We start from the raw sequence: 20,501 nt of genomic DNA, 5'->3' as shown, positions 1-20,501 counted from the left end.
CTACTCCACAAAAAAAAAAAAAAAAAAAAAAACCCCTAACAATGTCTTGGTCAAGTCTTCCAATAGAGGCCATAAGCTCCGATTCCAGGTATTTTGCTTTCATACAGCTATCTATTCTTAGCTATTGGCCTCCCAGAATTATGTAACGATTATGGTTAATTACCAGTTTTAAACACCAGGTTTGCTGAAATTGATTGGAAACAAATTCACCCTTCAGATATTTTTGCACCCCAAAATAAAACACTGGACTAGAGAAACAAAACAAGGAGAGAGCTACCAGTAAAATTAGTGCAAGGTAACATAAATGCAGCAGAGAGAAGAGACGTTCAAGTTGGCTGTCAAGAATAAACAACCCAAAGGGTCCTCGTCAAAGCAGCTTCTATCCATGAGAACCGCGGCTCGTCGGGGAGCTGCTTTTTGCCACCTAGAGGCCCGGACGCACAAGCTCCCGTTGTGCACTCCGCGCTTCCGAAGGAACAGCCTCTGCGGAGCCCATCAGCCCATGCATAACCCCACAATTAAAAAAAGAAAAAATTAAAAGGATGAGATCCAGAGAGTAGAAGACTCATATATCTGGGCGGGGAAAAAAGCCTTTTTTTTCCCTTTTTTTTTTTTAAGTCTGTRGAAAAAAAAAAGCTTGCTTTTTACTATGTATATTTTAAAATCATTGGGATAGATAAGAAGTGGGAGCAGTGGCTAATTTTTCGCTTTGACAAATCCACAAAGACATTCTAGGCAAAATGCTTACATTCAGTTTTTGGGTAGATACTAACACTTACCCTAATTACCTAGTTAACAGCCAACTTGACTTCGTACAGCGCATATGCTTCACAAGAATTATTTTGCCTATGTTTCTACAGGGGCAAACTAACTCCAAACCATACGAAGCCCTGATTTGGCCACTTACAAGGAAGTGAGCATTAGAGAGTGTTTCTTGAAAGCAGATTTGCACAGAGGAAACACCAGTTTGTTCTACAGAAAGAGCAAAGAAAGAAAAAGGACAGAGCAAAATCAGAAACTGCACTTGTTCAATATGCTTTAGGAGACTTTCATTGGAGATAACTGAGGTCATTGCTTCTGGCTGAAAATTAAAACTGTTGATCTCAAAATGTAGGTCACTGACTGAAACTATAACTTCAAGTAACAAAACAAAAGAAGACTATAGATGACAGAAGCAATAATGCACAAGGGTCTTGACAGAGAATGAAGAATTTTTAGTGCTATCAGTCTCACAGTACCAGACTGTGCAGATTGTTCATTGCTCCAGTAGTTTCAAACACACGAGAGGCCAACTGGCCTGGAAGGTTTCATACTTATAGCTCTTGATCCTCTTAGTCTGAACACATACTTCAGACAGCAAAAGCCAAGTATAGTTTAATATATTTCTCTGACATGTTTGTTTCCTGTTTTTGCAAAATAGAAATAAACAAAAACAGTTTTTAAAGGCTTGAATTGGTGTTCTGTCATACGGATGTTTCCAAACCTGACCCACTGTAGCGGTAGCCCGCACTGGAACGACAATGCTTATTTGAGTAGCCAAAGACAGATGGAAGTACTGAATAATCAATGCCTCTCCAGTGCGTAAACATCATTTTTTTAGAATGAGAATTAGACCTTCTTGCTGGGGAATTGCTGCAGTCACTGCTCCTGTATCTTGGGCTTTTCAGACAGGCAAGAGGTGTGAATTCTGAGATGTGGTCCTGACAGTGCCTTGATGCATTCTGTTAAGAAAAAACAGATACACAGTAAACACATCATTTCAAAACCAGAAGTCTAAAATCATGTCCTTTCATATGGCTATTATACTCTTGACAAATTAATGATTCTCACTAGATCACCACTCTATTTGTTTTAAGGGAAAGTACAATCCTTCCACGTTGTTAGGCAATCAACAACTTTCAAAAAAAATTAGTTTTACATTTACAGGACCAGGCATAATTTTACACACAATTTCTAAAGCTGATAATGTGTTTTTAGGGAACAGATGAAGACACAGATGATTCTTCTTGAATGTTTTTTTTTTTTTCACTAGGTTTCTATGACACTTGGCCCAGGTTATTGATATATCTTTTTACCTTGGATCTTCTACAGTCAGGAATTTTGGGGGGGCATTTTAAGAAAGACGGAAGAAAAATCAACTATTTTGCCCTTCTAAAGAGAGAGAACTCTCTACAACTGGTTTGTGACAACTTATGAAAGTGCCAGTGACTTAATGCATTAGTTTTATGCATTTAAGCAAGACGTAGTTTTGCACTTGGTTAGCCTACGTATGGTATCTCTACTGGCAATTTATACTACATGTCACAGTACTCTCTGGGTCTAATTAGCAGTTAACATTTACCTGTACTACAAGGTCACCCAACTTTCTGGCAAAATTTGGGCTAAAAGAATAGCACAGGTGCATGACAAGACCCTGGAACATGTGCACAGACTGAAAGAACATCAGCACAATACCTTCCTAAATCAGGTTTATCTATTCCCCTTGCTAAGTGCACATACAATTTCCAGGTATAGGTTTATGGAGGTAATGTGGTAATATTTAAGATATTATAGGCATTATATTTAAGATATTACAGGCATTAATGCCTACATTATAGGCATTATTCAAACTAATGGCATTAATCAGGCTCTCCTTTAATACTACATATACCAGTAATATTCTCAGTCATCCACTTTCTCTTTCCCTGCTAACATCAGCAAAATAGCAAAGAAGGGGGATTAGGGGCAGAGAGAGAATATTAATGATGCAGGTTAACAGAAATTTGCCTTAGATTTAATATTATATTTTTTTATGCCAATCACAAACTCAAAACATTATTCTTATATAACCAAGATCACGTAGAAAGTTGTCTTAACAGTTACTCTGGGAAGAGTGAGTGAGCCAACTGTACCAATTATTTACTGTTAGTGTTGTCTGGCTTCTCTGGAACACATATATAGACCAAATACAACGATAAATATCTGCTAATTTTCTATTCCTCCAGCTACAAAGCAAAACACTTTGCTACCATTAGTATCTTTAAAAACAAAATTGTGTTTTTTTTCCACACGTAAAGGCTAGATTCCAAGACATGCTATTTTTTAATTTCCTGTGCCTACTCAAAGAAATTGGGGCATTCTACTACTTCTCATCTAGCAGATTTTAAAAATATTTTAAAAAACCTCTTCACCTACATTTAAGCTCTACACCTTTAAGCCCTACAGTTCTCTTTCTACCACACCCGCTCATTACACTGCGCTTGTCCCCTTCACCTACKGGCACTTTGCTCCTTCACTTAATTTGCTGTGTATTGCTTTTGAGGGTCAAGACTGGGGTCAAGAAGGGCCTGCAGCAATATGGCAACCAGTAGGAAATGTACTTGAGTAAAAAGTGTTAACTTTTTACTTACACTTGCTAGTGTAACTAGTGTTATGTCAAGGAGATAATGTTAAACAGAGAACTTCATTCTGTAATGCTCTTTTGTCTTCATCCCCTACTACTGTCAGGCTTTAGGGATTCAYCCCTTAGGCTCCCATTTCAGATGTTTGGCAAGACTACTATGCTATCCTGTTACTTCAGGGTGCATCAATGCACTGGTCTATGGAGACAGAATCACAGAATGGTTGAGGTTGGAAGGGACCTCTAGAGATCATCTAGTCCAACCTCCTGCTCCAGCAGGGACACCCAGAGCACATGGCACAGGGCGGCATCCAGGTGGTTTTTGAAGACCTCCAGAGAAGGAGACTCCACAGCCTCCCTGGRCAGCCTGGGTAGATGCTGTCAGATACAGAGCCTCAGTCTCTTGATAAAAAGTCCTACTCACATGTAACTTGCTTCCTTTCATATAATTATCTACCTGTTAGATCTTGCTCTTACTGTCTCCRTTTGGTCTATGTATGTATTCAAGAAGTTGAGATATGATAAAGTTCTAAAGAGCAAAAATTACTTTTAACTTTTTATATTCCATACTATGGTGTAATGTCAATACGTTCTGCAATAATGGCTGCAGTTCTATAAAACAGATGTCACACAAAGCCCAATGTATTAACACCACTTGAGTACAGCTGTACTGATTCAGGCAGATGCCCTGTTTTGTACTACACTAGTAAGTGTCTGAGACATAAAGATCTTACCTGAGATATGGATTACCTCTTGCAAAAACTAGACTCTTCAAGTAAAATATAGTAATTTTATTTCAACATTGGTAAAATACAGCAAAAACTCTGGAGGAAACAGTTGATTTGTAAAAAAGCACAGTTCACCAATAGAAATTAATCCAAACTGGCAACACGTACAGTACTGTTACCTAGTTTTGATCTAATTATGCCTCGGAAGCTGAAAGATTTCCTTCAAGAAGTGGCCCATCGCTGCTCGCCAGTGCATTTAGGGTTGTTTTATGTCTCATACTCTTCTGCAAGGATGAGGAAAAACACTAAGACTCTTGCTGAATACAGGAGGCAAATGTGAATGAGCTATACTATTTGGTACAAATGTAACTACTGTACCAACTCCCTGTAAAGTGACAGATTTTCTGATAGATTTAAAAATAAAAAGGTTATTCAGTKTAAAACAAGGCTTATGTTTCTCAAGCCTGACATTAACCCTTTGAGCTTCCCTGAGAATGTTTCAAATCCATTCCAAACTTTATTTAAAAAAAAAAAATTAACTACTCCCTGAAGTATTTAAACTGCACCACAACCAGGTACCGTGGGCTGTGTGACAATGACCGGTACTGAATTAGAGAGCTCCCTTGATTTGATAAAGTCACGTACAAGTGCTGCACCTAGAGAAGGTCCCTCCTGGGCCTGTGGGCAGCCATGGTGGCCCAGTGTTTGTTCGGAGGTGCTCTTCCCTAGCCAGCCCAGGCGCTGCAAACTGAAGAGGGGATGTCCCGCTTCTCCAGGTCCCAGGGTGAAGGCCCTGCGGGTAATGCCCCTACTCTGCACAATATGGCGGGAGAGGGCAGGGCAGTTGCCAAGGTAACTTCTTCCATGGGATTCAAACACTGCCACAGCAGGATCCTGCTCTTTGCTTTCMACAGAAGAGGAGCCCAAAGGCAATACATTACTAGTCACGAGTTTGCTAAGAGCTCACTTGGAGGACAGAAGYGAAGTCCTTTGAGAAACTGGAGAAGGGCAACCTCCCCAGGGGGGAGAGGCTTCCTAAAGCAGAAATGCCGCATGGGCTTCCCCAGGAGCACAAAGGGTAGAGATTCTGTAACAAGGCTGATGGCCTGAGCTTGTGACTAATGGGGAAGTAAAGTAAAACACTCTCGGTTGTAAGTCAAGAGAAAAAGGAAAATATTCCTTAAAAAGGCATGAAAACACAGAAGTTATTTACAGCTCACAATCAAAACTGCTGGTATTTCACTTTGAAAACGTTTGCGATTACTGAAGCACTGTTATTTGGAGGGACAATAAGACATGAAAAGASGGTAATTTATATTTTCCGTAACAATTAATGTGGTTTGGGTCTATTAAAAAAAAAAAAAAAAAAGGAAAAGAAACCCTACCATTTATTAAAATTAATGGATGAAATCCCATGCCCTGCTCTTTTCTTCCGGTTAAAGAACAAAATTTAGATTGATGCATTGGGTCAAATAGTCACACGTATGAGACATGAGCGGGTTTTGGCTTGCATTAGACAACAGATTCCTCCAAAGCTTTTGCAAAACCAATGTTCTAGCACAACAAAAGCTAGCTTTTAGCTAGTCTTGTGTTTTATTTGATAACTCTTCCAAAATGTCTTTACGATAAAGCTTTTGTAGGTTAAGTYTTAAAAAGTTTGTTAAAAGTATAAACAAGTTTAAATATAACTGGTTAGAAGCCCATCTGAAGTAATCCTAGGGAACCTACAAGACAGCTTTTATCCAAAATGTTAAATCCTGAAACCTAATTTGTGTGTTTTCCAAGTTTATGTATGTAGTTTATGTAGATTTCTGTCGTTTGCCATTTTATTGACTGTACATTTTTAAAGGGAGAAACAGAGAAAATGTATTTTTTATCTTAACTAGTTAAAAAACAAGGATATGAATTTTGCAGTGGAAAACAACAGTGTCCTACTACTCAGTCAAAAAGAGCTTTCTTATTAATTTCAGTGAAGCCAAAATTTACATGTTTGTTCACTGTTTGTGCAGACCAACATTTAAATGTTGGTCCTAAAATGTGTGCTAAAAATAGCTTGCACCCCAAAAGTTGCATATTCTTCCATAACAGCAGAGGAAATGGATCTATATATTTTAAGTATTGATTCAGTATCTTCCAGTAACACATCTTCTGTACTAAGCCAGTAACATCGACATAACCAGTATTATCATTTCTTTGTGTGGTGAATATTTAATTTAGTCACAACATGCATTCACCTACAGATGTATCTATGATTAGAATGTTAATTAAAATGGCTGATCTTCGATTCTTGAGGCAGAAAYATTATGTAAAATTCAGTAATAACAGAGTAGTGATAGTGATGGATTGTGATAATGATCCATAAGTTCTTTGGGATAAATAAATAGAAGAAGGAAAAAATCTATATGAAAAGTAATCTTTTAAGTATGGTTGACATGTGAATCACAAATGGAGACAATGAGTATGGTAAATAACTTCTGATGATAARCTTTCTATTGTCCTTTGAATGAAAKGGCCAAGCATGCAGAAAGGCARAAAAAAGTCACCTTTTTTTCCATTAGAAACTTAGACTGCTTGAAGTCTGAGAAAGCATAAAGATGGTGGACTGCTCAACAGAAAGGCACTGATGTTTAGTCTGATTTCCCCAGAAGATTGTAGGAAGTAACCGTGCACATCATTTATGATTAAAGCAAAGTAGCAGTTATTTAGACAGAGCCGATTAGAAGACAGGAAGAACCAGAGAGAAGAAGAAGAAGAAACACAAGGGATATATCTCGTTAAAAGCCAAAGATTTTCGGCRAAATATTAAAGAAAAAACATTGCCAGTGCTAAGCCAAAAAGCCTGCTTTACAGCTGATTCATTTCCAACACGAACACAGAATGCCAATAAGAAAGGCTATAATAGCTTTGCTAGAGTATTTTTTTTTTTTGCATTAACCCATCCACATTCACTCTTTAAATTTTTAAATTTCTAAAGAATGCAGAACTGCACTGTGTAACTTCTTCTACAAATAGAATATATACCATACWGACATCTACTGAAGCTATCTAAATAGAAAATAATGCTAAATGCTGATCACCCTGAAATGCTATATTCTTGTCTAAAGTAGAGCATTTCATCATTCTATATATTCAAGAAATGCAAAACAATAGCAAATGGTTTTACTTTACAGATGTCAGAACTTTTTTTTTTTTTTTTTTTTTAACTTTTTCTGAAGAGGAAAAAATAATTTTCCTTAGAAGTGCAGTTCCTTTATTCCTTTCTTCTTAATGCTGAAAAGAGCAAGGGGAATAACACAAGTTTCAAATTCAATAATTTTATCATTTATGCATCTTTCAGCATATGCAATATAYCAAAATTTGCTGAAGCAAAAAATGCAGGTAAAACCTTCCAATGGGAGTTAATTTGATGACCCCAGACAAGTACTATTCTTCCTACAGAAGACTTTCTACAGAACTTGGGCTTTCCCTGCAAGCTCCAGCATGGCTGACCTTTGTTTATGCAACAGTTTGTCCTGTTGGGCTGATCAGAAGAAAATTGACAGCAGATTTAAAAATACTGCTCTCGTGGGAACAACAAGGCATAMGTAATTTACTATGACAAATATATTTGATTTTTTTTTTCTAGAGATAATGTATCTAAATCGGCAAAATAAATCTTTTTGAAATGTAAAAGAGAAAAACATTTAAGAAAATATAAATAAAGTTAAAGTACTCATTTTTATAACAGGCATAGAATCAATATAAAATAGTTTACTAAGGAAGTATAATATCGCAAGGATTAATCAATACAATTGAACACTGGCATGAGTTTACTACATATGCCTTAACAACACAATATACATTCACCCCATTTATCTTAAGTATATAAATTATAGGTTTTGTTCAGCAATATACACATACACAGGTGCAGAGTTCCCCAGCTACAGAATTGCAAATGCTTGTTCAACTCTCCTTTAACATGGATTTCAATTAAATGGTATGCTGCCTTGCTATTGGGTTTTAATTTGGACTTGGCTTATTTAGCTTAGCTAACTATTTGTCCAGACAACAAATGCTAAAATGCCCATATTAAACGATATATTAAGTTTCCTTAATATATCGTCATGCAGTAGATGATGAATTGCAAATGTATTTTGAGGGCTTGAAAGACAATTACTTCAAATCATGCTGTGTATGGACAGCACTCTTGAATAATCCAAAGCAATAAGATTAACTCAAGGTTTGCTCAGGCTTGCTTGTCATTCCCCTGCTTCCTATTGCATACCTCAAAGTATTCAGGCCATATATCTATTTTCACCCTCATTCCTCCTATCTATCCAAGCTGAGAGCCTCATTGTCCTTGCCCTTTTTATTTCCTTAGATTCAGAATTGCATTCAGCTGTATACCCCTCTCCCAGCATCTTTATCAGCTGACTTCCCAATGCTCAGTGGTAAGGAGGCCCAGGGCTGGCCTCAGGGTTTAGGGCAATATAAAAAATAGCTTTAATCACCATATCACTTGGAAGTGGTTAGTAAACACCAATAACATATGTTACATCATACATCAGGAACCCTTTTTCTAAGCTTTTCTCTAAATCTTTTAGAAGTCTATTACTGTGGTACAAAAAACAAAACTGAACAACAACAATAATTTTTACCTGGATTCTTTCTGTTGCTGTAGGCCACAACTGTCTGCACAAAACCTTCTTAAGAACATCTGGAAGAAGGCTGACAGTTATGAGTAGAATTATAGCCAACCACGCAGGACCACTAGACAGCATTTGCATGAACACGTAATACATCCTCTGATAATTGAGAAAAGGCCTAGTGGGGAAGATTAAATAGAAATTAAGTACACACGGCTTGGCAAAATTACATATAAATGAAATATAAATATTATGGCAATCATGATATGCAGTTGGTTCACCTTCTCACTTTGTGCAAGTTCTTTCATCCAAATTCTCTCGAAGTGAGACCTGGACATTCACTAACTAGAGAGGCTTCCTGTTCAGCTCTCCCAACTATTCATCATGTTTTTTTTTTTTTCCTTTTGCTCCTCTTACTGCTTTCACCTGCACATTTCCCTGTATCTTGATGGCAGTTCTATGATTATTAAAATCTTCTTACTGCTTTCAGTAATGAAGGTTAAGGCATAAGGCATATGCCAGTCATCTATGTTTATAGTAATTGGAATTAGAGGCCATGCCTACTGAAAATAAATATGGACAGTTTGTAGCAATATTGCAATGTAATGCCCAAATGTCAGTGATTAAATACTGTATTAGACATCTCTTTAAATGGAAGTTAAAACCCTCCAAGTACATAAAAATACAAAGAATTTTTTTTTTATAAGGATAGTCTGAGTATTTCCATAGCAGTATTTGTTTGTTTCCAAGATTTGGTACAAGTTTTTGCTTTCTAAAATGTAAGCAAGTTGAAATACAGTGCTACATGTAAATAGTGACATCTCTACATCTCTAATACAAAGCAAGACTTTGTCAGTCTCAGGAAAAATATCATTTCTGCAAACTAGTCATTCTGATACTGAAGAAACTGAAACCTGATCTTACTGAAAAATAAAGTGGCTACTGAATATCCAACAATTTGGAAAAGAATTATTGTAATTCAAAACCTGATGCCAAGTTAAATAACATCTCAATTGTCATGCAACAAGTAGCCATTGTTTTATCTAGGGTCCCTCAACATGCATACGAAGTAGAACAAGCAGAAGAGATTAAAAGAAAGGACCTTGTGCCTAGGAACTCTCTGCAGGTGAGAGACATGAATTCAAATTCCTGATGTCAATCAGGCATAATAAGAACTTGAACCTGTATTTCTTTCAAGCAATTTCAATTTCAAGTATGTAGATTAAAAAAAAAAAAAAAAGTTGTTTGTTTCTTAAAAAGGTTATTTTCTTACCAGAACTAAGACCAGTAGGTGCTCAGATATTTAGGGTAAATTTATTTTACTAAACAAAGAGGTCAAGGAATGACCTCAAATACATGACTCCTGGTCTCCCACATGGTTTCACTGTTAATTCATTCCCTGGCTCTAGCTTAGACTGTTCCGAGGAGTGGCTAGCCCCAGGCAAACACAGATTTGACCTACTCTGTGACATTTTGGTTCAGGTGATTGAGATGAGCTTGACTGAGATAATTTTAGTGACAGTCTAAGGTCTGATACTCTTCTTCTCCTATCTACTATCTACTATCTACTATCTACTCCTATCTAAGAATACTTTTAGTATTCTAAGTATTCTAAGTATTTAGTATTCTAAAATATAAGAATATTTTTCAATGGAAGAAGGGCTGAACATTCTTTAACCAACATTAATGATTACATTCTGTAACCAGCAGTACTGAATGGGTACAGATGTGTACCGAAACACGGGAAGTTCCACCTCCATGTGAGGAGGAACTTCTTTCCTGTGAGGGTGACAGAGCCCTGGAACAGGCTGCCCAGGGAGGCTGTGGAGTCTCCTTCTCTGGAGGTCTTCTAAACCCGCCTGGATGCCGTCAGTATCTAGCAACTCTGTTAAGTTTCTGAAATAATATATGCAATGCAAGTTATACTTGAGTTCATACCAAATAATTCCTCCCCAGAGCAGAGAAAAGATAATGTAGAATAGCAGTGATCCCCAGATCATGAAGTGATTTATCCATGTCCAATACTGTGTATCTAGTGCAAGCTGAAAAAACAACAGATTTGTTATTACTATCAAGAAGCAATAGAATACTCAGTAGGAGTGAACTAAAATTACACCCCGTGAAAAAGGTAAGAATTCTACACAGAATTAGCTAATAGAAAAGCTTCTTATTTTTGAGCACAGTAAGAAGTCACAGATGGCAAAACTTATAAATTAAACTCAAAGGGAAAACTGTAAAGCGAAATTGATCTTAGTGAGCAGCAAGAAGAAAAATAACATCCAGAAAGTTTCAACTGAAAAAATATAGCATACCTTACCTTCAATGTAACTGTGAATACAAGCACAGTAAACACCAATGTTCCAAAGGTCCAGTTTCCAAACATCTGTAAAAGATGAGTATAGGCTATATTTTACACTGTAGTATCAGTTATAGGGTGTATCTTACACCCTATCATGAACTGTCTAGAAACAAACATTTAAAGTTCATGTATTCCCTTGTATCATGGACTGAAACTAAGCAACAACCTTTAATTCTTATATGCTCTATTGTGCTCTTGGGTGTACACACTATACTAAAAACACAATATATGCATTTAACCCAAAGGTCATAGGTCATCCTTAAAAAAAAAAAGTGTAGCACAGGTAATGAGTTATTGAGATTTCCAAATGAACTGCAGTCATTTCATAACTCCATCAKCTTCCCTTAGATCTCACTTCTCTGTTCTCCTTGGAGTCTTGGATTTTCTCAGAGGTTCAAAAGTGTGTTATATGGAGCACAACCAGTACAAGTAGGAATGGGATAACCATCAAAGCCATATTAAGTACATAAATGTTCGACATAACATTTTAAGATACAAAATTTCTGAATTGTAGTTACTTTTCTCCCCACTAGCATAATGAAACAGCTTTTCACATGATCAGAAAGGATCATTTCTGATAACAGAGGAAAAAAGGAGTGGTGAATATGGTCACAGAGGATTGCTTGGACTGACTGCAGCAGCTATGAGATGTCCACATCCAAGGTCCAGAGAAATGTTAGGAAAATATGTCGCAGACTTGGACAGTATGTTTTAAGAAAATAGACTGTTTTATTCAGAAAATGCAGCCATAAAACAAAAAGATGCCTAAGAGAGGCAAATGATTTTTAAAGAGAGAATTGTTGAGATTTCAGGAACCCTGTTCCACAGGAAAAAAAAACAAAGGAAGGAGGAACACTCAGTGAACTTCATGCCAGTCAGTCTCATCTTGATCTCTGGAAATATCGTATCTTGTTAGAATCTTGTTAGAATTGGGAAGGGTCAAGTGGAAGGCTTCCAAGACAGTTAGAGATCTATACCTCTCCTCAGAAGAGAAGGCTGAAAGAGATTTACTTAATGTGGTGAAGAGGAAGCATAACCTAGATAGCTGCCTGCAGCTATTACAAAAAGATTGATGAGGATGATGTAGTCAAACTCTTCTTAGTAACGGGTGATAGATAATGCAAGGGTCCAGGGCCAAAAAATTGCATGTTTAGGAGGTCTAGGTTGCATGTTAGGGGAAACAAACAGAAAATCCCAACCACTGTAAGTGTAATGCAGCACTGGAAGAGGCTGCCCAGAGAGGTCATGGAATCCTGGTCCTTGGACGTTTTCAAGACACGACCAAAGCCCTGAGTGGCCTGATCTAGTGTTGACAACAATCTCGATTCTAGCACAAGAATGAATTAGATGAATTCCAGAGCTGCCTTCCAGCCAACATTTCTATGATTCAGATAAAAGCTTCACTTGTTACCTGAGGACACTGATGTCCCATAATCAGTGGAGAAAATAGATTTGTCCAAATCCAGTCGTGGAGTAACATGCAAGTGACTTATCAATTGAAAAGACGGCAGCTTTCAGTAACATATGTAGGCACGACAGCACGGGTATGTTCTCAATGTTGCCGCTGCCAGCTTTTCCTGTATGCCTACCAATCCTGATTCTACTGAGGCTTTTGTGACAGGAACACTTGTCTATCATTCATTTCACATATGTCATCAGTTGAGAAATGGCAGCTTTTGATCTCTACAACATTTGTGTCAGAACCAAAATTTTCAACTACCAGTGAAACATATTCTTTCTGCTCTTCAAAGCTGTTCAGCTTCAAAGCTGTTCAGATGAAGCCTTCTTCATTTCATTTTTATTAACATTCTAAAAAATCTGTAAATATTCACTGTCTTTATACCTTCGGTTATTAGGAGTTATTAGGCCATCTGAATTAACCTTTTATCCTATCATACTCATGACGACTACTTTTGTTAGCTTTTCTGTAAATAAGTTTCTCTAGATATGCCAAATGTAGTAATTCTTCATTGCCTCCAGTAAGAGAAAAAGCTGCAAGACTTTCAACACAGACTTTCACAGTGTTCTTATAGTCAACTTGATGATATATTTTTAGGGTATGTGTACTACATGGTGAATGGAAAATTGGCTGGGCTGCCAAGCGGAGATGTATGTCATCACACCATAAAGATGTGATCAGAAGTATGAAGTCCAACTAGCTGCTGGTAGCTAGTGATGTTCTTCCAGAGTTGATCCTAGTGTCAATATTGTTTAATATCTTTTATCTTCAATAAGTTTGCAGATGATATTACGTTGCAGGGAAGCACTTGAAATGACTGAAAGCAGGGTTGCTATGAGAGAACCTGCACAGGTTAGTGACACGGGCTGACAGAACCTCATGAAGTTCAGCAAGTGCAAGATCCTGCACTTGGAGCAAAAAAAACCTGATGAGCCAATGCAGGCTGGGCCTCCTGAGTGGAAAGTAGATTTGTAGAAAACAGAAAAGGACCTGGGAGTCCTGGTGGACAAGTTTAACATGAGCCAGTAATGTGCCCTTGTGGCAAAGAAAGTTGATCTTGTAAAGTATTGGGGAGCCAGTGGGTCAAGCAAGGTGATTCCTTGCCTCGATTCAGCACCCGTAAGGCCACATTCTGGAGAACTGTCTACAATTTTGGGTTGCCAGGTATGTGAAAGACATTGACATATGGCAGCAGTTCCAGTGCCATATGTCCAAGAACTACAATGCCATCAAGATAGCTGGTCAAGGAGCTGAAGCACATGGCATGAAGGTTAGGGAACTCATTTATTTATTCATTATTTTAAATGTGTAATCAAATGTTTGGAAAACATGATGAACTGCAGAACATCTTCAGGTTTCTGATGTGAGTTTTACTTTGGTATAATTTGATTTTGATAGGATCATGTTTGTGCTATGCTGTTTTGGGTGCCCTTAAAAATAACAGTGTACTCAAAATGTGGCAGGAATCTGGTTTAGGAATTGGAAATTATGCCAATACTTATTGACTTTCTTCTTTCCGTTAAATCTTCCAGTTCTCTCAGGCCGTATCAGGCACCTCTTGGAGAGCCTCATCAGTCTGAGTTTCTGGATACTGAACAATGTGTCCATATTACCAGTAAAGCCTGCTAAATAACAAAACGTTGAGATAATTCTCTTGTGTCTCTAGGTGTCAGGCAAGACTGGAAACATCAAGCTGCAAGTTAACCCTTCAGCTCCACGTSTTTGGCTCAGGCTACGAGGTGATCGCACAAGACCTGCAGGCTCCATAAAGCTGCTCATTTAGAGACAGAGAAAGGTAAGCAGAGTAACATGGGATGAAACAGTTAAAAAAGCTGATGGCGCTTTCTGCRTCTCAAGATATTACTCGTGTCCAGAGCTTCTGAACTGTGTTTTTATAAGTTTACCTGTTTACATCCAGTATATTAACAAATATTTTCCTGTGATCTGCTCACAGCCTATCCAAGACTTCCCTCTCCTTCTGTGACTGTATTCATGGTATTTTCCATGTTCCTACATATCATTTTTCTCRCTTATCTTCCTGCTGTTTTGAATTTCCCATTCTGTTACTCATTTTAACTTAATTTCTCCTACCTTTCTCTGAATCCAACTTAATTATATTTAAACCACTGTGCATCAAATGTTAAAATTAAAAATCACAGATGAAGTATGTTTTATTACATGGGTAAACTAAGATGACATTTACCATCTGCAATCATTTCTACAATGACTTGTTCTCCCCTTACCTTCCTTATATAATTGGTTTCTGACCATATTTTATATAACGCCAACTCTGATGTTATAGCCAAACTGGATCACTGTGCACCAAGCACTTCCACAGATTTGTAACAATTAATAAGACAAATCCTTGTCATCTTAGTTTTGTTTACCAAGAAATGAGTGAAGCAGGCAATTATGAAGTAAATTTCAGCAATTAAAAATACACTTTCCTGGTATTTGAGTACCATCACTCTCCAGACAGTTTTAAACATATTTCTAAGTATCAAAAAAATACTGGGGCCTTATGAGCAAGTGAGCTGAATGGTACAGCAATTCTAGTCCGACACAGGAGCTAATCCAAGTAAAAGACATTCACTTGTTTGACTTCTACTAGTTTTGCCAAAATGCTGATTAGTTCACTTCTGCAAACAGAAAGAAGATTTCTAAAGAAGATTTACAAATTTTTGATTCAGCACCCATTTTAATAATTTGGAACATAACTTGGATCATCTTGTATCATTTATGGTGTTACCTTTCCCCCTAACTCTTTTATCCCTTTACTTGTGTTCTACCTTCTGCCTATACTGTTGCAGTGAAATTTTCAAATGAAATCTTTCACTGACTTTTTCCAGACACAAGTATAATTAAAATACTCGACAATAAATACCAAGAGCAACTAACATTCATGTATGTACATATGAATGGATCTATGTATCACTGACTACTCCTGAACAGTAACTTCCAAGTTTTTAAGATTGCAACTCAATATTTGTACTTCATTTATACATTTTTTTTTGCATACACACACATATGCACACTGAATGGTACTGATTTTTCTAAACCACTCTGACACTCTCATCTGAATCTCTTACCAAGCCAAGTATCTCATTATCTGGCATTAACATGGGCACCTAGTTCTAGAAACACACCTTCTACGTGTGGGAATTAGGCACTAGTGTGGTTTTAGAACTTCCCCAATGACTTAATTTAATAAATGCATCAAAAGTGTGCTGAAGTTTTAAAAAGGAACCTAGTCAGAATATTTGCAGTATTTAACGTTTACAGTATTTGTAAAAATATGAAATGACTGATTTTCAGGACTGCAAATATGAACTGATGCAGTTTTTTATATTTAGCAGAGAATATCATTTTAAGGAGGGAAAATCATGTATCACAAAAAGTACTGCAATGTACAGGTATGTCTAAAGGAAAGTTACTCCATCCTTAGAGAAACTACATTTCTAACATAGTCTCACAAAGTAGAAACTTCACTGATGATTGTCAAATCGATGGTATTTAAAGATATTTGGATACTGCTTTTCTAGAAAATGTATACTTCTAGTTTATATGTAAGTAAAAAAATAACAAAAATTGTTTTATCTCACACTTTGTGAGTCTTTTCTAAAGCATTTGAAGCATATTATAGCATAAATTATAATACATTTTCTGTAGCAGAGGCAGGAACAAAATCAGGCTATAGAGAAGCACAGAACAATAATAAAATGCAAGGAAGCAAAAAACCTACCTATTTTGGAAAGTTCTTGTTGTTTTARTATTCCTCATATACTTTAATATATCTTATATCCCACATAAGTTCTTTAGATTTTAAGAACTTATAGAGTAGCAATAAAGAACATTTCTATCAATTAGGTTTRAATTATATTTGTAAATAACTGTAGGAAATATTTAACTGTTCTTTAATTAACAGTTTAATTAAAGAACAGTGAAAGATGAAATGGATATCATGACAAATCCACAGTAGTCTTACCATGTGAGTGTTGGTTGTCATTAGCTGAGGATAGGAAGAGAAGCAAGTAGCAAAAAGAAAAAAAAAAGCACACAAATAAAATAGACCAAAATCTCAATGGGTAAAATAAATAAAATGCAAAGGTCCTTAAAATTTGCATTTATGTGACTGCAAAGCAAGTAAAGATAGAATACTTTTAAGCTGCTATTTGTAAAAATATTTAAAATATTTTAAAAACCTGTTATATTTAAGCTCTYGTGTCACCACTCATATCTACCCTACCATTTCTGAATACATAGTTAATCAGTTAATCAAATATTCATCAGATGCATTAAGCACAAACCAGAAATGTTACCATGTAAATTCTGAAGGAATACTTGAAATATATGATGTACATTTATCTTTAATTTTGTCTAGTCCCATGCCACTATTTGCTGCTATACAGAATTCCTGCTACACAATTCAGCTTTGCTAGACAGATAACCCACATAGCTCACCGTAATTTACAAAACAGTTGTCATCAATGCTGGAAATCTTGAAGAAAACAATTAAACTGTGTTCACAATGACTGCACATTTTTGACATTTTAAAAATTATATTTCATGGAATCTGATCAAGTCCAATACTAACCTGTCCGTTGCTGGTTACAGTTGTGTTTTCAAACAAGAAATAGGCACCAAAGAAAAATACCACAGCATCAAACACTCCTAGGAATGTCCAATAGATAAATGCACGCCAGCGCAACAAAGCATTCTTGGCAACATCTCTGTGGTAGACAAGACACATACATTCGTATTAGCACGGGGCAAAGAGGCCCCACAAATGATACAAACTATTTTGAGAGGGACACAGAATTAGGAGACCACATATGGGATAACTTCACATTTGCACATGGCAATTACCTACCACTTCACACCACTAAATCTTTCCTAATTAGCCCCTCTTCATTTTTTAAATTATTACTGAATCCTTTTAATTGTTGCCTATAGCTCTGCTTATTCCAGCTATATAGTTAATTCTTCTTGTGTGCTGCAGCTATTCACATTTCAATCTTTTTACAGAAGTTATCTCATTTACAGTACTTGCTGTACAGCTGATGACCCAGTATAAATTGTAAATGAAAACACTAGAGGTCTCCAGAGACTCCACTTTATTTCCTGTGGGATACTTTTGTACAAAATATTAGAATAAAACAATTTTATGTGAAACATGAATAATCAGAAATTAGCAGTTCAGCTGAACCTTTAAGCCAAAATTTCTTCAATTATTTTCCCACAAAATATACTTGGACTGATCAGCAGTARAACTGACCAGTAAATCATTATCATATACTTTCTCATTACAGAAAAGATGAAATAGTAGAAATTTACTACTTGCACACACAAAAGAACCCTACATATGAATGCATCACTATAAARCATGTCATAACATCAGAACAGTTAAGTGAAAACCTAGAATTAAAAAAAATCTTACATAGCAGCTTGGAACATTTACCATCTAGCAAGACTTTCGCCCATATAGCCATKAAAAATGTGTCTCCTGACCATTTGATGTCTTTTTGCCCTGTAAGTTATCCCTTGAGATTAGCAATTTTCTTTTAAAACGGTGCAAAGCATTTTAAGCTTCACGAGCCTCATCTGGCCTAGAGCAATGGGCTATTGCCTGAGACGGCTTGCAGTGGACTGTTAGATGTACTAAGCTTTCAAAGCCCCAAATGAAAGCTCTTTTGAATTCTGAAACTGAAAACATATWAATATAGAACCAAAAAAAGTAAGGGGTATATTGGCTTCAACGGTAGTATCTTGAATTTCCCTCAGAATGGCATCCCCTGTTCAGTTGTGAGCTAAATAGGTAAAGGTATGTCACTTAAAASATTATCTTTTACGCATCTATAATTACTACTCCCCAAAACGTTTTCCCTTCAATTATCTACTATGATCACCCTCTAAAACGTCCTGTTTTTGCAGCTGCAAGAATCTAAACTGAGCACTGTTGCTAATTTAGATGGCCACATGCAGATTATTGGCAGGGACAGTATTTCAAGTGGCTAAGACAAGTAAACCAAAGCAGCCACAGCTTTAATGCCCTGCAAATAAGTCAACAATATGCAGAGGACAATGCTCGACACCCTGCAGAAAATATCATATGTCCACTCTAACACTCAGTTCATCCTTCTCTCAAAATAAAAGAAAAAGGATGTGGAAGAAATGGTATGTTTTCTCTTTATAAAGAACTTTTGTTTCTCATGGCTAAAGGAAATAAATAATTGTAAATTAAATCATGTTTTCAATTTGTAGGACAGCGATTTGTATCGTGCTCTCATTCRTTTAGGTGGCAAATGAACGTGGTCTTCACATGGTCTTCAATCCTTCGATTGCAGTATATCTGATGATTTTCTTTTGTATCTTGTGACACAGAAATCCTGAGTGCTTTGGTTATAACAGAGCCAGATTGTGCCTCAGAGCAGCCAAACTTTAGGAGCTAATGTATTCATTTTACCTGTATAGGGAAGGCTCTCTCTTGAGTGTGTCTGCACTGACATGTTGTTCCATTAGACTGTACAAGAGGATAGGAAGGGAAGTGAAGCTGATATTGTACAGTGTTAGATACGCAGTATCATATAAAGGCTGTAGAAGGAAAAGATTTAAATTAGCTAGTTACAATTTTAAGGCACAATTCTCTGTACTAYGGTTAATTAAAAATCAGCGAGTCAACTTGTTTAAAATACAAAAGTATATCCCTCCCCATGGAGCCAGATATCCCTGAAGAGCTGCTTGTGGATGTAAGACACAACTCTGCCTTTGAACCCAATTCCTGTGGAGGACAGAAATAAATAGTCTCATCCACATATTTTCCCCTCCTRTGGGTTCAACTGAGACCAACTCTACACTACCCACACTGAACAAYCGAAGAGTCCTGTAGGGCCAGCAAACTCTCCCGCCCATCCATCCCCAGCTCCCTGGAGCAGCCTTCCAGCAGGTCTGTGCTGCTCTGCCCAGAGTTATTCCTCCCCAGCGGCAGGACCTTACCTACACTTGCCCGTGTGGAACCTCATGAGGTTCCTCTCCACCCAACTCTCCAACTTGTCCAGCTCCCTCTGGAGGGCAGCACAGCCCTCTGGTGCATCAGCCCCTCTTCCCTGTTTTGGACCACCAGGAAACTGGCGAGGAGGAGACGCTCTGTCCCTTCAGCCAAGTCACTGATGGATAAGCTGAACACAACTGAACCTAGTGTTGACTCTTGGGGGACACCACTAGTTATAGGCCTCCAACTAGACTTTGTGCCACTGATCACAACCCTCTGAGCTCTGCTGATTTTTTGCATTGCTGTTCTTAAACTTCGTGTTCCTGTAGCTTTGACTTTGAAAATAACATGACTTTTGTAAGAATTAGTTTCTGTAGCTTAACTGCCACTAAAATCATATGAATTGAAAGTGCTGTTCTTCTTTCTACAGTGTGCAAACTGTGCAAATCTAGCAATTTTCTCAGCAGACTAAAAATCTGTTTGCTTAAAAAAAGGAGAATTTTTTGTAGGACTCACCTGTTGTGAAAACCCACAAAAGAACTGATACAAAAACTGAGGGAAAATGAAGCAGACATTCTGAAAGACAAAGTGACACAATTATCAAGTGAAATAAAGCATCAATACACATGCTGTTCACAGTCCTTTAATTATGCAGACTATGATTTTATAAATCTAGCAATAGTCAGTGCTTCAGGAATGGTAGAACACTTGCATACATTAAACATTAAGGATTACCATTCTCATCTTAGGTTAGTACTGTAAGAAAATATCCTGTAAGAAAATACTGTAAGAAATATTCTGGAAGCAAACTTGGCAATGGCYAAGGGCAATGAATTTTGATCCAGGACGACAGTGCAGTGAAGACAAAGCAAGTAAGGTACAATTCWCAGTAGAACAGAAACTGTGATAAGGAAGGTTGTTTATACTTTGCAGCAAAGAAATTTTTAAGATGTTCCAAGCTGT

General features: G+C 37.0%; 1 protein-coding gene across 1 annotated transcript in view; it reads right to left on the bottom strand.

Moving 5' to 3' along the window:
• Window positions 1–668: 668 nt before the first annotated feature.
• The window catches only part of ATP11A (ATPase phospholipid transporting 11A), a 55,950-nt gene continuing 36,117 nt past the window's right edge, over window positions 669–20,501 (bottom strand). Inside the window, exons 23-30 of the mRNA XM_026044286.1 lie at window positions 20,055–20,114; window positions 19,014–19,141; window positions 17,145–17,280; window positions 16,536–16,559; window positions 11,050–11,115; window positions 10,671–10,774; window positions 8,745–8,910; window positions 669–1,721 (exon numbers count right to left, since the gene is read on the bottom strand). Coding sequence (XP_025900071.1) covers window positions 1,464–1,721; window positions 8,745–8,910; window positions 10,671–10,774; window positions 11,050–11,115; window positions 16,536–16,559; window positions 17,145–17,280; window positions 19,014–19,141; window positions 20,055–20,114 — 942 coding nt within the window. The 3' untranslated portion in view covers window positions 669–1,463. The remainder of the gene's footprint in view (window positions 1,722–8,744; window positions 8,911–10,670; window positions 10,775–11,049; window positions 11,116–16,535; window positions 16,560–17,144; window positions 17,281–19,013; window positions 19,142–20,054; window positions 20,115–20,501) is intronic.

Source organism: Nothoprocta perdicaria, unplaced genomic scaffold, assembly GCF_003342845.1.
Source record: "Nothoprocta perdicaria isolate Ctin4 unplaced genomic scaffold, notPer1 scaffold_358, whole genome shotgun sequence".
Classification (NCBI taxonomy): Eukaryota; Metazoa; Chordata; class Aves; order Tinamiformes; family Tinamidae; genus Nothoprocta; species Nothoprocta perdicaria.
Note: the sequence above shows the minus strand (reverse complement) of the source record. Positions and strands in the feature narration are given on the sequence as shown.